This window comes from Bubalus bubalis, chromosome X, assembly GCF_019923935.1.
Source record: "Bubalus bubalis isolate 160015118507 breed Murrah chromosome X, NDDB_SH_1, whole genome shotgun sequence".
NCBI lineage: Eukaryota > Metazoa > Chordata > Mammalia > Artiodactyla > Bovidae > Bubalus > Bubalus bubalis.
In genome coordinates this window covers 65,274,590-65,287,850 of record NC_059181.1, presented here as the reverse complement: position 1 = coordinate 65,287,850, position 13,261 = coordinate 65,274,590, and the positions used below count along the sequence as shown (strand labels likewise).

General features: G+C 41.3%; 1 protein-coding gene across 1 annotated transcript; it reads right to left on the bottom strand.

The window, feature by feature from the left end:
• Positions 1–3,873: 3,873 nt before the first annotated feature.
• CDX4 (caudal type homeobox 4) lies at positions 3,874–12,994 on the bottom strand. The gene is made up of 3 exons (XM_006055621.2): positions 12,496–12,994; positions 5,813–5,958; positions 3,874–4,569 (listed from the first exon to the last, which is right to left on the bottom strand). The coding sequence occupies exons 1-3, from the start codon at positions 12,992–12,994 to the stop codon at positions 4,363–4,365; spliced, it is 852 nt and encodes a 283-aa protein (XP_006055683.2). The 3' UTR covers positions 3,874–4,362.
• Between the last annotated feature and the right edge of the window lie 267 nt (positions 12,995–13,261).

Sequence of the window (13,261 nt, the reverse complement as noted above, 5' to 3'; positions counted from 1 at the left end):
GAATCTAAGTTATCTAAGGTGACTATCTCCATTGACTAACTCCTCTAGTGAGTTCCTCCATGCTGTATTATTATTACAGTTAGAAACACATTGTTACATTTGCTTGCCCCTTTCTTAAAGTATAGCTGACATACAAGAAATTGCATACATTTGAAGTACAAAAGTTGATTTTTTTGATATATGTATAAACTCATGAAACCATCACCAGAATTAAGATAATAAACGTGTCTGCTGCTGCTGCTACTGCTAAGTCACTTCAGCTGTGTCTGACTCTGTGCGACCCCATAGATGGCAGGCCACCAGGCTCCCCCATCCCTGGGATTCTCCAGGCAAGAATACTGGAGTGGGTTGCCATTTCCTTCTCCAATGCATGAAAGTGAAAAGTGAAAGTGAAGTCGCTCAGTAGTGTCCGACTCCTAACGACCCCATGGACTGCAGCCTACCAGGCTCCTCAGTCCATGGGATTTTCTAGGCAAGAGTACTGGAGTGGGGTGCCATCACCTTCTCTGAATAAACATGTCTACTACCCCCCAAATGTTCCTCATATTCTGTTATAATATATCCCTTCCTCCTACCACCCAACTCCCTTGCTAGCTCCTCCTGCCCTTCTTGTCTTTGTTTGAGAATGTTGAAATGTTCCAACTGAGGAAAACAGCTAGATTCTCTGGATCTGAAACAAGAGTAGAAAACATCCCTTGCGTCTTGCTTCCTTTCTCCTTTGAAAAGAAGTCAGACCCTCCCAAAGACTTATCTTTGTAGCTGTACATGAACAACTCTAAGACTAGATCAAAGGCCTTCCTTAAGTAAGAGTGCTGCACTCAATATGCCAGCAAATTTGGAAAACTCAGCAGTGGCCAACAGGACTGGAAAAGGTCAGTTTTCATTGCAATCCCAAAGAAAGGCAATGCCAAAGAATGCTCAAACTACCGCACAATTGCACTCATCTCACACGCTAGTTGGAGAGGGCAATGGCACCCCACTCCAGTACTCTTGCCTGGAAAATCCCATGGACGGAGGAGCCTGATAGGCTGCAGTCCATGGGGGTCACTAAGAGTCAGACATGACTGAGTGACTTCACTTTTACTTTTCACTTTCATGCATTGGAGAAGGAAATGGCAACCCACTCCAGTGTTCTTGCCTGGAGAATCCCAGGGACGGGGGAGCCTGGTGGGCTGCCGTCTCTGGGGTCACACAGAGTAGGACACGCCTGAAGTGACTTAGCAGCAGCAGCAGCACACACTAGTTAAATAATGCTCAAAATTCTCCAAGCCAGGTTTCAGCAATACGTGAACTGTGAACTTCCAGATGTTCAAGCTGGTTTTTGAAAAGGCAGAGGAACCAGAGACCAAATTGCCAACATCCATTGGATCATCGAAAAAGCAAGAGAGTTCCAGAAAAACATCTATTTCTGCTTTATTGACTATGCCAAAGTCTTTGACTGTGTGGATCACAATAAACTGGAAAATTCTGAAAGAGAGGGGAATATCAGACCACCTGACCTGCCTCTTGAGAAACCTATATACAGGTCAGGAAGCAACAGTTAGAACTGGACATGGAACAACAGACTGGTTCCAAATAGGAAAAGGAGTTCGTCAAGGCTGTATATTGTCACCCTGTTTATTTAACTTCTATGCAGAGTACATCATGAGAAATGCTGGACTGGAAGAAACACAAGCTGGAATCAAGATTGCCGGGAGAAATATCAATAACCTCAGATATGCAGATGACATCACCCTTATGGCAGAAAGTGAAGAGGAACTAAAAAGCCTCTTGATGAAGGTAAAAGAGGAGAGTGAAAAAGTTGGCTTAAAGGTCAACATTCAGAAAACGAAGATCATGGCATCTGGTCCCATTACTTCATGGGAAATAGATGGGGAAACAGTGAAAACAGTGTTAGACCTTATTTTTGGGGGCTCCAAAATCACTGCAGATGGTGACTGCAGCCATGAAATTAAAAGACGCTTACTCCTTGGAAGAAAAGTTATGACCAACCTAGATAGCATATTCAAAAGCAGAGACATTACTTTGCCAACAAAGGTCCGTCTAGTCAAGGCTATGGTTTTTCCAGTCCAGGCTATGAATGTGAGAGTTGGACTGTGAAGAAAGCTGAGCGCCAAAGTGATGCTTTTGAACTGTGGTGTTCAAAAGCACTGTGGTGAGAAGACTCTTGTGAGTCCCTTGGACTGCAAGGAGATCCAACCAGTCCATTCTAAAGGAGATCAGCCCTGGGTGTTCATTGGAAGGACTGATGCTAAAGCTGAAACTCCAGTACTTTGGCCACCTCATGCGAAGAGTTGACTCATTGGAAAAAACTCTGATGCTGGGAGAGGTTGGGGGTAGAAGGAGAAGGGGACGACAGAGGATGAGATGGCTAGATGGCATCACTGACTCGATGGATGTGAGTCTGAGTGAACTCCGGGAGTTGGTGATGGACAGGGAGGCCTGGTGTGGTGCGATTCATAGGGTTGCAAAGAGTCGGACACTACTGAGCGACTGAACTGAACTGAACTGAAGTAAGGAACTAGGAGGTTGAAACACTTCTATAAATTGTAAGTAGGACACTAAAGTTGCAAATTACTTGAAGAGCAACTAAAGATCTGAGGTGAAAGCATGTTTCTTAAGGAAACTTCTATCGCAAAACAGCATACATTTGAAATGCAATGAAAAGAAGAAAATCTGCATAATCCCGCTACCCTAGCTGAACACTGTCAGTCATTGGGCATGTTTTCATTTCTGAATCTCAGCCCCCAACACCAGAAAAAATTCTTTATTGAAACCTACCTTTAGGTTTCAAAAGAACAATCCTCGGGGAAATCCAACTGCTATTGCCAAAGATATACCTTTGTTGGGGGATATAATGGGTGAGGAAGCTAACTTCTGAGTGTAAATAGACAAATACACTCAGAAGTTAGCTTCTTCACCTTTGTGATTCCACCTTCCCTTTATTAGATTGGAAGGACTTATTTTAATGCTGATTTTCTGTGATCAGCAATTTAGATGACCTTTTGTCTGGCCTATATTTATTGGAGGCAATGAAGTGGCACCCTCTTTCTGAGGTTTTCATAACGATGGGGAGGATAAACTTCTCACTCCTAACCCAAAGATGGTTTTTGAAAAGAAAAGTTGTGCTCTGATTTTCTACTTTAATTACATTTTCTTTTAAACCATCTCAATTTAAAATGATTCAGAGTTCAGCTTCTGACCACTTGGATATGCAAGCAATAAACTGGACCAACAAACTCCACACAACTCTGCTCACTATAGCCTAAGTCGTGTGTTTGTAACCTGTAAACTGCAGCTTCTTGGACCACATTGCATTGACATGATAGGTAGGTAAATTGGAACAGACTGGAGATGATGGCAATGAGAGAAACTATAGAACATATACTATCCTTGTACTCATGTTCAATCTCACTGTCATTTCACATTCTAACAGTAAATGGAATAGACAGGCAGAATAGGGGAAGAGTTTACTTTGAGTAAACTTTGAGAAGGAAATGGCAAGCCACTCCAGTACTCTTGCCTGGAAAATACCATGGACAGAGAAGCCTGGTAGACTACAGTCCATGGGATCGCAAAGAGTCGGACACGGACACGACTGAGCGACTTCACTTCACTTTCACTTTACTTTGAGTGTTGGAGACCTGCCTTTTCTAATGACTCAACCAAGTTGACTGTGTTGTTCTAGTCTGATTTCATTGTTTTGGCAGGATTTGAAATTGACACTGCAGGTTGGAAGTTCTGAGATAACTGATGCTAGACAAGTATGAGCAAGGGACAAAACCTTTTAATATTTATTATTTTTAATAACAAGTGACAGTAGATTCAGAATCACCTCCTGATGTTTTAATAAATCTTTGTCTTGTTATGAAAATTCTGTTAGCTTTTGAATCAAACACTTGAAAAGGTAGCTAGAGATAGATACCTTTCTGCTTACCTTCTCCCCACCCCAAAAAGAGCATCAGAGGACACACTCAGCATCAAATGATGAACACAAGTATACATATACAAATGTGCATCCTGGCAGAACTGTTTTTTATGGTCTATTACAAGCAAATTTCTGAAATTGTGAATAGAGTTGCAAGGGCTTGTGACTGTAGCTTTCAATTATACAGCTTACCACCAAGTTCCCTGAGTGACTGACATAGCATTGCACACAGGAGTTTTCTAGGTATAGTTCCTAACAGTAAGTGATTCTTGAATTATCTTCAATCCATGGTGCATCCACTCATTCTGAATACTGTCTTACAAGGAATTATTACCTAATGTTGCAACTCCCCTGCTGATATCTTAAGAGACCAAAAAGACAATGCTAAAGGAAGGGCATTTTCCATTTCTCTTTGCCTTTCTTTCATTCAGATTTCATTCAGAGACTATGACCTGCTGAATCTCGATAGGCTGAAATCCACGGACAGCAGATGGGGTGGTGAAAAAAATATTAGGTAGTTCCCCAGGGCTGATGGAGCCAGAGTCACTTTGCACTGAGCCTCCACTGTTCTCAAACTGGGATATTTTCTTTTTGATCATCTTTCTCTCCTTGGCTCTGCGATTTTGAAACCAGATTTTCACCTGAAACAAAAAATGCTTTGGATTTAATGGGACAACATACTAAATGCATTTTTCAAAGTCATTGCTGATATTGTTCTGGGGCTTTAGTATTAATATTTACAGAGCCCTTTCACATGCATCCCTTGAGCCTCACAATGACCTTGTGAAGTATGCCCTTTTGACAACAGGTTTTTAAAAAAGCTGAGACTCAGAGAGGGAAAATATCTTTCATGAGATGAAATTGAAATCAAGCCCAGGGCCTCAGACTCTGAATGCAGTAGTCTTTACATTATACCTCACTCACCATCTTTGTTGCACAGGTAAAAATAAATAATGATAGAATGGCAGATTCTGAGGCATGGTGATGAAAAGGGAGGGATTTAAATAGCAAAGGTGATTATGATCTGTCATTAAAAGACTAAGGTTAGGGACTTCCCTGGCAGTCCAGAGGTTAAGACTCTGCACTTACAATGCACGGGGCACAGGTTTGACCCTTGGTCTGAGAACTAAGATCCTACATGCCATGTAAAAAATTTTTTAAAAGTAAGGTTAATGAAACAGAACTGGGTGAACAAGGGTGATGAAGTACTATATCTCTTGCTGTGTGCCTTTATAAATGGTTGAAATGTAGATTACTTGGGATAAGGCATTAATGGACTTTACAGTTCTAGAATTATATGATATCCAGGATTACTCCTAGACCTTAGTGGAAAAAAAAAAGAACATCAAATAGTTATGTCATGTCAAAATCTGGGTGAGTGGAAACTACTGATTCTTGCCAAGATTTAATTTTCACTGAGTATCCACAGTAAGCTAAATCTGAGGCAGGAATCATAGGATTACATAGACCACAGAAAATTAAATCTCCTAGCCTGAATAATAGAAAAACTTGATTCACGTATAAGCATTGGTGTTCATTTACTGTTACAGTTTGACTGATATAAGCCAGATAATTGCCATGATCGACAGATTTCAACTTCACACATAGATTATAACTACTTGGGAAATCATATCAAGGTTTTGACTTGGCTGACCAATTTTATGGGGATTTTAATCCTTCTCCATGCACTATGTCCCCACCCTTGTTTCCACACCTATATAGTGCCCACCACAGTAGGAGGTTCAATAGGAAAAATATGGGCTTTAGGAAAGCCTTGAGAATGGCTTAGTCTTCTTTTGCTTCCCTCCTGCTTACAGATGTCCTTAAAATCTTAGCCTATTTGAAATGCTTATATGAAAAATGTTAAATGTACTTCCGGTGTACCTGTCTCTCAGAAAGGCCCAAGTTGACTGCAAGCTCTGATTTTCTCCGAATGGTGATATATCTATTGCAGTGGAATTCTTTCTCCAGCTCCAACCTTTGATGATCTGTGTAAACTACACGGTACTTTTCTTTTGTCCTGGTTTTCCCTGTTAGGGGAGAAAGGAGTGTATTTAATCATATTTTTTTTCTTTGGAGATTATTTTGGTTGGAGGAATCAGAGCCACTGTTCCTACATTTAGCTATTACTTTCAAATATAAAACAAGTACATTTTTTGAACCAAATATGTCATAAGTCCATTTCTTCATTAAGTACTTTGTCATCCGTGGCTATTTGACACACACACACACACACACACACATTCAACACACCCATCACAGCACCATTGACATACTGTTACACCAAAGCATTTTAAAGCAACACTAGCCATGATTTTCATTCCCTTCCCACTCACATATGAGAACAGTATTGGCAATAGTAGCACCATCCATTATACGTGCACTTCCATTTATATTGTACACAGTTCTTTCATGTTGTCTCCTATTGAACCTCTCTCTCACCTACCCTTTCAGCTTATGCAGAATGTGTCTTATTCCCATTGTACAGATAAGGAAACCAAGGCTCAGTGTAGGTAAGTGGCTTTGTGGTAGTGGGCTTAGGAATGGGGACCCAAACACATACCTCTGACTGACTCCAAGTCCAGTGTGCCAAATGTTATTCCTAGTTTAAATATGCTGGGCAGCTTAAGAATGGCCCAAGTGCAGCAAACTGTTTCGTGATACTGACATTCTTATTACATGCACGTTCTAGAGAGAATTTCATTTGGATCGTAATTAAAAAAGAAAACATCTATTGTCACTTGGATTCTGTTCTACAATAGCTCTATGGGCTTCCCTGGTGGCTCAGACGGTAGGTAAAGCGTCTGCCTGCAATGCGGGAGACCTGGGTTCAATCCCTGGGTCAGGAAGATCCCCTGGAGAAAGACATGGCAACCCACTCCAGTACTCTTGCCTGGAGAATCCCATGGATGGAGGAGCCTGGAGGACTACAGTCCACAGGGTTGCAAAGAGTCAGACACGGCTGAGCTACTTCACTTTCACATTCTTTTCACCTATTAGAAAAAATAGTTTAGTTTTTTTGTTGTTGATGTTGTTTAGTCACTCAGTTGTATCTAACTCTTGCAACCCCATGGACTCTAGCCCTCCAGGCTCCTTTGTCCATGGGATTTCCCAGGCAAGAATACTGGAGTGGGTTGCCATTTCCTTCTCCAGGGATTTTTGGGGGAGTTTTAAACAAATTTTTATTCCCTAATGGAAAATGAGAGGGGGAAGTAGGGGGCGTTGACTTTACCAGAATAAAATGGGTATTCTAGTATTCTTTGAAAGGATATCCAAACATTTGCTTTGTGTTACAACGTTTAACTAATTTCTCATGCCTTCCTTCAAATAGGGTTTTATTCCTCCTTTTAAATTTTCCAAAGGTGATTAGGAAGTTTCTTTTTCTTTTCAATTTTTCTAACCCCCTCCAGGATCTTCCTCTTTTTCTCTATAGCTTTTGGCAAACTCCTTCTGATCTTCCCTGGTTGTTTTTGATGTGAAGTTTTGGGGAGCGATCTGTAAGACAAAGGTTTCTTTAAAGTGTTTCCCTAAACTCCATTGAGGTGTTAAGATGCAGCACAAGCTTAACAAAGGAGCTACATAGCATCAGATCCCATCTTGAACCCTCTTTACATTCAGGAACACCAGCCAATTGGTTTGGAATTTACAAGCCCTAAACAAATGTCAGACACCCTTTCATCTCCAGGAAAGGAAAAAAAAAGGGGGGGGGGGGACATGAATGTAGAAACAAATTCTAGATGAGAGATATGTTTTAGGATTAACTCATGGACTAGGGAGCTAAACAAACCTTCCTTCTTGAAAATGGAAAATGATGAGCTCCAGTCAGTTTATCTATCTCAAAGGCTCAATCTATGAGCTGGTTTTCTCTTTGTTTGCTTGTTTTTCATGGGATTTTTTTATATCAATTTTTTAAATTGAAGTATAGTTGATTCACAATATTGTGTTAGGTTCATTTGTAACAACCTGGAAAGACCAAGAGAATATTATGCTCAGTGAAATGTCAGACAGAGAAAGACACATACTATATGGTATCACTTATATGTGGAATCTAAAATATAATACAAATGAATGTATATGCAAAACAGAAACAGACTCACACATACAGAAAACAAACTTCAGCTGCTTTTCTGAATCTAGGAAACCAAAGTTCTGGCATTTGGTATGTTACAAAGGCAGAATGTATATTTGAGGCCACAATGAAAACATTGAGGTTTAGTTTATTTCTAGAACCTCAAATCTTAGAATCAAAATATATCTTTGAAGAGATGTTTCCTAAAACCATTCCTAATACCAAAATGACTGAGTGTTTAAATTCTAACTTGAGGCAGAAGTTAAAATTTAATGTGCGTGTGTCTGTTTTCAACTCTTTGATAATCAGTAAATATAACCAGACTTCAAGAATTCTGGAAGGTTGCAATTCTTCCCCACCCCCATTGGTCATAAATTCCCCTCTTGCAGTTTCTTCTGAGGACAATAAAGTCAATACCAGGCCTCTTTATTTGCCATGAAAATCCTCACCCTTTCCGGCAATATAACCCCTAAAGAAAGGAGGGATGAGGAAGAGCCAGGCTGCATATCAAAGCCATGCAAAGTGTTAAAAAAAGAGTCTGTTGCCCCAATCTTATGGATAAGACCTCAGACCTCAAGAACACTAGATTAGTTGGAAATACTGACTGCACGTTTAACGAAGAGAAATGAATTCTCATTTCCTGGTGCTCCTCTTGTGTCCCTCCTCCCAAGCTATTTTCTTTCCACTTACTCCATTGTCTCTTCCCTTAAATGATGAAATCTGATTGACTGGGTTTTGGACATTTTCTAGTGGAGCATAGAACCATAGTTCCATACCAAAACACTAACAAAGTGCTAAAAGCAGTAGCTTTTATTGTTCAAGCCATTCTCTTCTCCCAGAGACTATGACAGTGCCGAGGGTGAGGGATTCCCCTTCTCCAGCACTATTGCGAGTTAATCTAGGAAAGTAACAAACTTTAAGTTGTATTACAGGGCTGCTTCAAAGCTCTGTGGTGGGATATCATTACTTGCCCTGACCAAACACTTTGACAAACCTCCGTAGTTCCCATAAGGAGACAGGATCCCTACAGAGTTTGCAAACAAATGTCATTATATATGATGACTTATCATCACCTAAATGTGCTCATTTGAGAGACTGGCTGTGACAGTGCTGTTAGGCAGAAAAGCACTCTCCAAACCTAAGGATTATGATGATGGTGACAGCGAGGGTAAAGATGATTAACACCAATCCCTTTCAATAGGGAACAGAGTGTAATTAACACCATCATAAGGAGTTTCCATGCGATGGTAATCTTTTGCTGCTTTTAGTTAAAAATTGCATCCAAATTCACTTATAAAAACTGTCCAGTTAAAATGATCAAAACCAAGAAAGATAATGATATTAGGAATTACTAAGTAACTAATTTTCTGAAATGTCCTAACTGAAGAAAACCTTTTAACTTCCTTGGTTTTCTGTCTTTTGTCCAGTGGGTTAATCAGAATTATTCAAAGTCACTTCCTTCTCTCCTCTTCTTTCCCACCCCTAAAACCAAAGCCCCTCTCCAGCCCTGCTAGGGTTACCGCCTTTCCAATACTCATACAAGGCTATAACTCTGGGTAAAATAAAAACAAAATGAAAAAATTCCTAGAGTAGTGCTGTCAATGTTTAAAATATGAAAATACTGAACTTTTAAACTGACAATGCTTAAAATATTAAAATGATGAACTTTTCATGAATATCTCTGTCAGGTTCCTTTTCACATAATTTTTAAAACAAGGTATGTTTTCAAACAGACTACTTAGGGAGCAAAGTGGGGAAAAAAATATCTCACTTTTAAATCAAATCACTTGGTGGACAGTCATTTATTCCATATGTCAGTCCCCTTTCTGTCATTCAAAAATCAAATGCCATGATAATCACTATGAAAAGTTTTCCAATTGTCCCCTAATATGCATATTTTTGTTTCTTTAACTTAAGGCTAGTTAAAACATTCTTAAATAATATAAAGAGCTTTAATTTGACTACCATAATCAAGGAAGGGTTACTTCCATTTTTGTAGATCATCTGTTTTGTTCTCAGCCGTAAGTCAAATGTCCTATAAAACTACAGAGTGAAGTATAAAATTTAGGAGGATCTGACTTATTCACTTAACAGATATTTGTTTAACACTCATTATGTACTAAGCATACAAATGGGTGCCTTTTGGTTTGGAGTGATACAGAGAGGTGATCAGTTTAATTTTTTCTCAGGTTATCAGTTCATAACCTGAGATCTATGGAAGGGGTTTCAGTGGATCCATGAGTCTCCCAAAATTATTCAAATAAATGACATATGTGGGAATTACCTGGCAGTCCAGTGGTTAAGACTCTGTGCTTCCACTGAAGAAAGCATGGGTTTGGTCCTTGGTCAGGGAACTAAGATCTTGTATGCTGCTTGGCAAGACCAAAAAATAGATAAAAATTTAAAAAATCTGGTGGAAAAAATGAAGTGTGTACATGTGCATTTGTGCCCTTGTGCATTTTTCTGAAAGAGGGTCCATACTTCTCATCATATTCTTAAATCATTGCTAAATATGTACTTAGGCTGCAAGAATATAACAAAGGGGTTTTACAAGACATTAAAATGAAATGGTGATTGAATTTAATAAAGCCTCATCTATAGGATAGGCTGCCACAAGTTAGTGAGGTTCTAAAATCATTCAATTTAGAATTTCTCATAGAAGTTGGAGAGAAAATCTTATGAAGATGGTATTGTACAGCAAGGTTTGAAGACTGAGCTAATGATGAAGACTCCATAGAGTAATTTAGAGTCCCGTTCTAAACTTTTCCTGGCACCAGAATTATGCAAAAGAGAGACTCTGACAAATACAAATGAAGACTATTAAGCAGAGAAACCCATCATATTTTCTCTTTTATACAGAAAATTCGTGACTCAAGATAATTATTTTATCTTGTTCTTTTCTTCCCATTGTTTTGTCTTCCAAACAACACACTAGTGACTTTCCTCTTTTTAAGTATTTCAAAACATAATCCTAAACTGGAGCAGCCACTTTTCTGGCTTTTGTGTCTTTTGCTGATGGTTAGGTCTTAGTGAATAGGTGTTAATTACAACCCTAAGATTAGATATAATAACAGCCCTGACAGTGCCCCACCCTAAGCTTACTTTCTATTCTTTTTAGCCCACCGACTCACTCTTATTTCAAAAAGCAATATGCAGACTTACTTACAAACACTTTAGAGCTAAGTATTTAAGCTCTACTCTTAATTTGGGATTGCTACCCTAGTAATGTCCTAATTAATTGGAACTGCCTCCTCCAGGCTGAGTACTCTCAATGATAAAATTTGGTCCCTTCCCACCCTCTTGCTTTTGCTATTTTTAAGCAGAGAAAAAGTGCAGAACTGTGAGCAGAAGCATAATCATTATGGGCAAATGCTATTGGAATGTCATGTCTTCCCCAGAGGGATGAAAGTGTTAGGCTGAATTTTACTAATTTTCTCTAATGAAAGGGAGTGATGAGTTGGAATAATAAGATAAAAGCACAACTATAGCTGAAAACAAACATCTCCCCACCTCCCTCCTCTAGCCCCTGTCCAAGATTAAAGCAGAGTATGCAGAGTACCCCCCCCACATCCCCCCCACACACCCCGCGCACACCCTCCTCCCAGTAGCTGCCAACCAGTAGCTTGCTGGTAGGAGAGTGAGTTGGCATTAGGCTGAGATCGCTGGGCTTTCCTATGTGTCCTGACAAGCCTGTATTCAGTCCCTGCACCTCGAAATGCCTGCCTGTACTGCTTGGAGGGCTTTAATCCCTTTAACTTTATTGATGCTGGGGCTGATACTGGTGCACACCCCGGGGATGTTAGGGTTGAGCAGCTTATTATGTCCCAGTGGTGTGCTGTAGCTTTCCATTGGTGGAAGGAAAGTTGTACAAAGGCATTGGGTTTGAATTCAGCTGGCTCCTGCCAGCTTGGGCAAAGGAAACTGGAGCTTCCTTGAGAGTTCAGGGTGAGGAGGCCATTTTGCCATCAGGGCCTTTGTGGCTAAACTGGACCACCTATTGCCAATCAAGCACTGAATCTAAGTTGACTATCACCAGATTTGGGGGAGAAGCCGACCTGTTCAGATAGAGAAGGCTTTGAAATGGAACAGGCAAACAGCAGTGACTGAGCATAGAGAAACGTAGTTGTCCTCTCCTCATTCACCCACTGACCTTCCCCGTGAATATGTTTTCCTATCTGGGCAACTGTAGGGTTGGACCTTGATCTTTGTGGCTCAGTATGTCCATCGTCACCACGGTTGCTCCTTTGGCTGATCAGAAAATGATGAAAAAGTCCTCTACTGTCAGCTTAGTTCCAAGCACTACACTCTGTTTTTGAGCAGAGGCACAAGCGAAGGAGGTCACTTGTGGTCTGGGGCCCAGGGCAGTAAGCCACGTAGTGGTCTCCTTAGCTAAGCTGTCCGGAGAGAAGTCTGAGAAGTAGGAGGACCAGAAGGCCAAGAGAAGTAAAGAAGAAGCAAAGGAAGGAAAAGGATCAGAGCATTGGTATCGGTTACTCACCAGTCACCTGCACTGTCTTGCGCATCCATGCATAGGGGCTGTGACGGCTTCTGCTAGAACTCTCGTCTGCGATGCCGGCGTCGATGGGGAACAGTGATCCTCCGGCTGGTGTTGGCAGGCTGCTACCGCTGTTTCCACCCCCTGCGGGGCCCAGGTTGCTATATTCCGGTGAGCTGAAAGCGGCGGGGCTCGAGCTCATGTCGTTCATGGGGACCGTACCCATAGTACTGGATGGCCCGGGGTACACGCTCCAGTCTTCACGAGGGGGACTATAGGGTGACCCCCAGGCTCCCAGCGGTGGCCCGTGAGGATCCATACCAGGCATATGTGGATATCCCATGTAGTGCGCATAAGAAGGGGCCGCTGCGAAGTTGGAGGCTGGCAGAGGACTCCCACCATCCCCAGTGGCACCAGCCCCGGCGGTGCCACCTCCTGCGGGGCTCCTGAGAGTGCTGGAGTACATGTCCGCTTCTTTTTCCAAAAGGCAGCTTCTGTACATAGTGGCTTGGATATGAGAAAGGAACTCCCTAAGGCATCCTGAAGTCCCTATTAAGGTCCCAACCCGACTTTGAGAAGCAGTAGGGAACCAGAAGTTTAGCTGTGCTGCACGCCCCTCCGACTACTCCATAGGCGTTTCCTACCCTGACGGTTTCCAGGTGACTGGTAGTCCTGTATAGACGGGCCCCCAATTGCTGGGCTGACGTCAAGGGGCTTTAGGCTTTTACATAGCATTTGCATTCAAATGAACGGCCATTTCACTTTCACA

Excerpts from the sequence above, each read along its gene's own strand:
- CDX4 (XM_006055621.2), bottom strand. The coding sequence starts at position 12,994 with ATGTACAGAAGCTGCCTTTTGGAAAAAGAAGCGGACATGTACTCCAGC. Across the intron at positions 5,959-12,495 it reads CAAGACAGTGCAGGTGACTG|GGAAAACCAGGACAAAAGAA; the intron begins GTGAGTAACCGA and ends CTCCCCTAACAG. Across the intron at positions 4,570-5,812 it reads TGGGCCTTTCTGAGAGACAG|GTGAAAATCTGGTTTCAAAA; the intron begins GTACACCGGAAG and ends TTTTTGTTTCAG.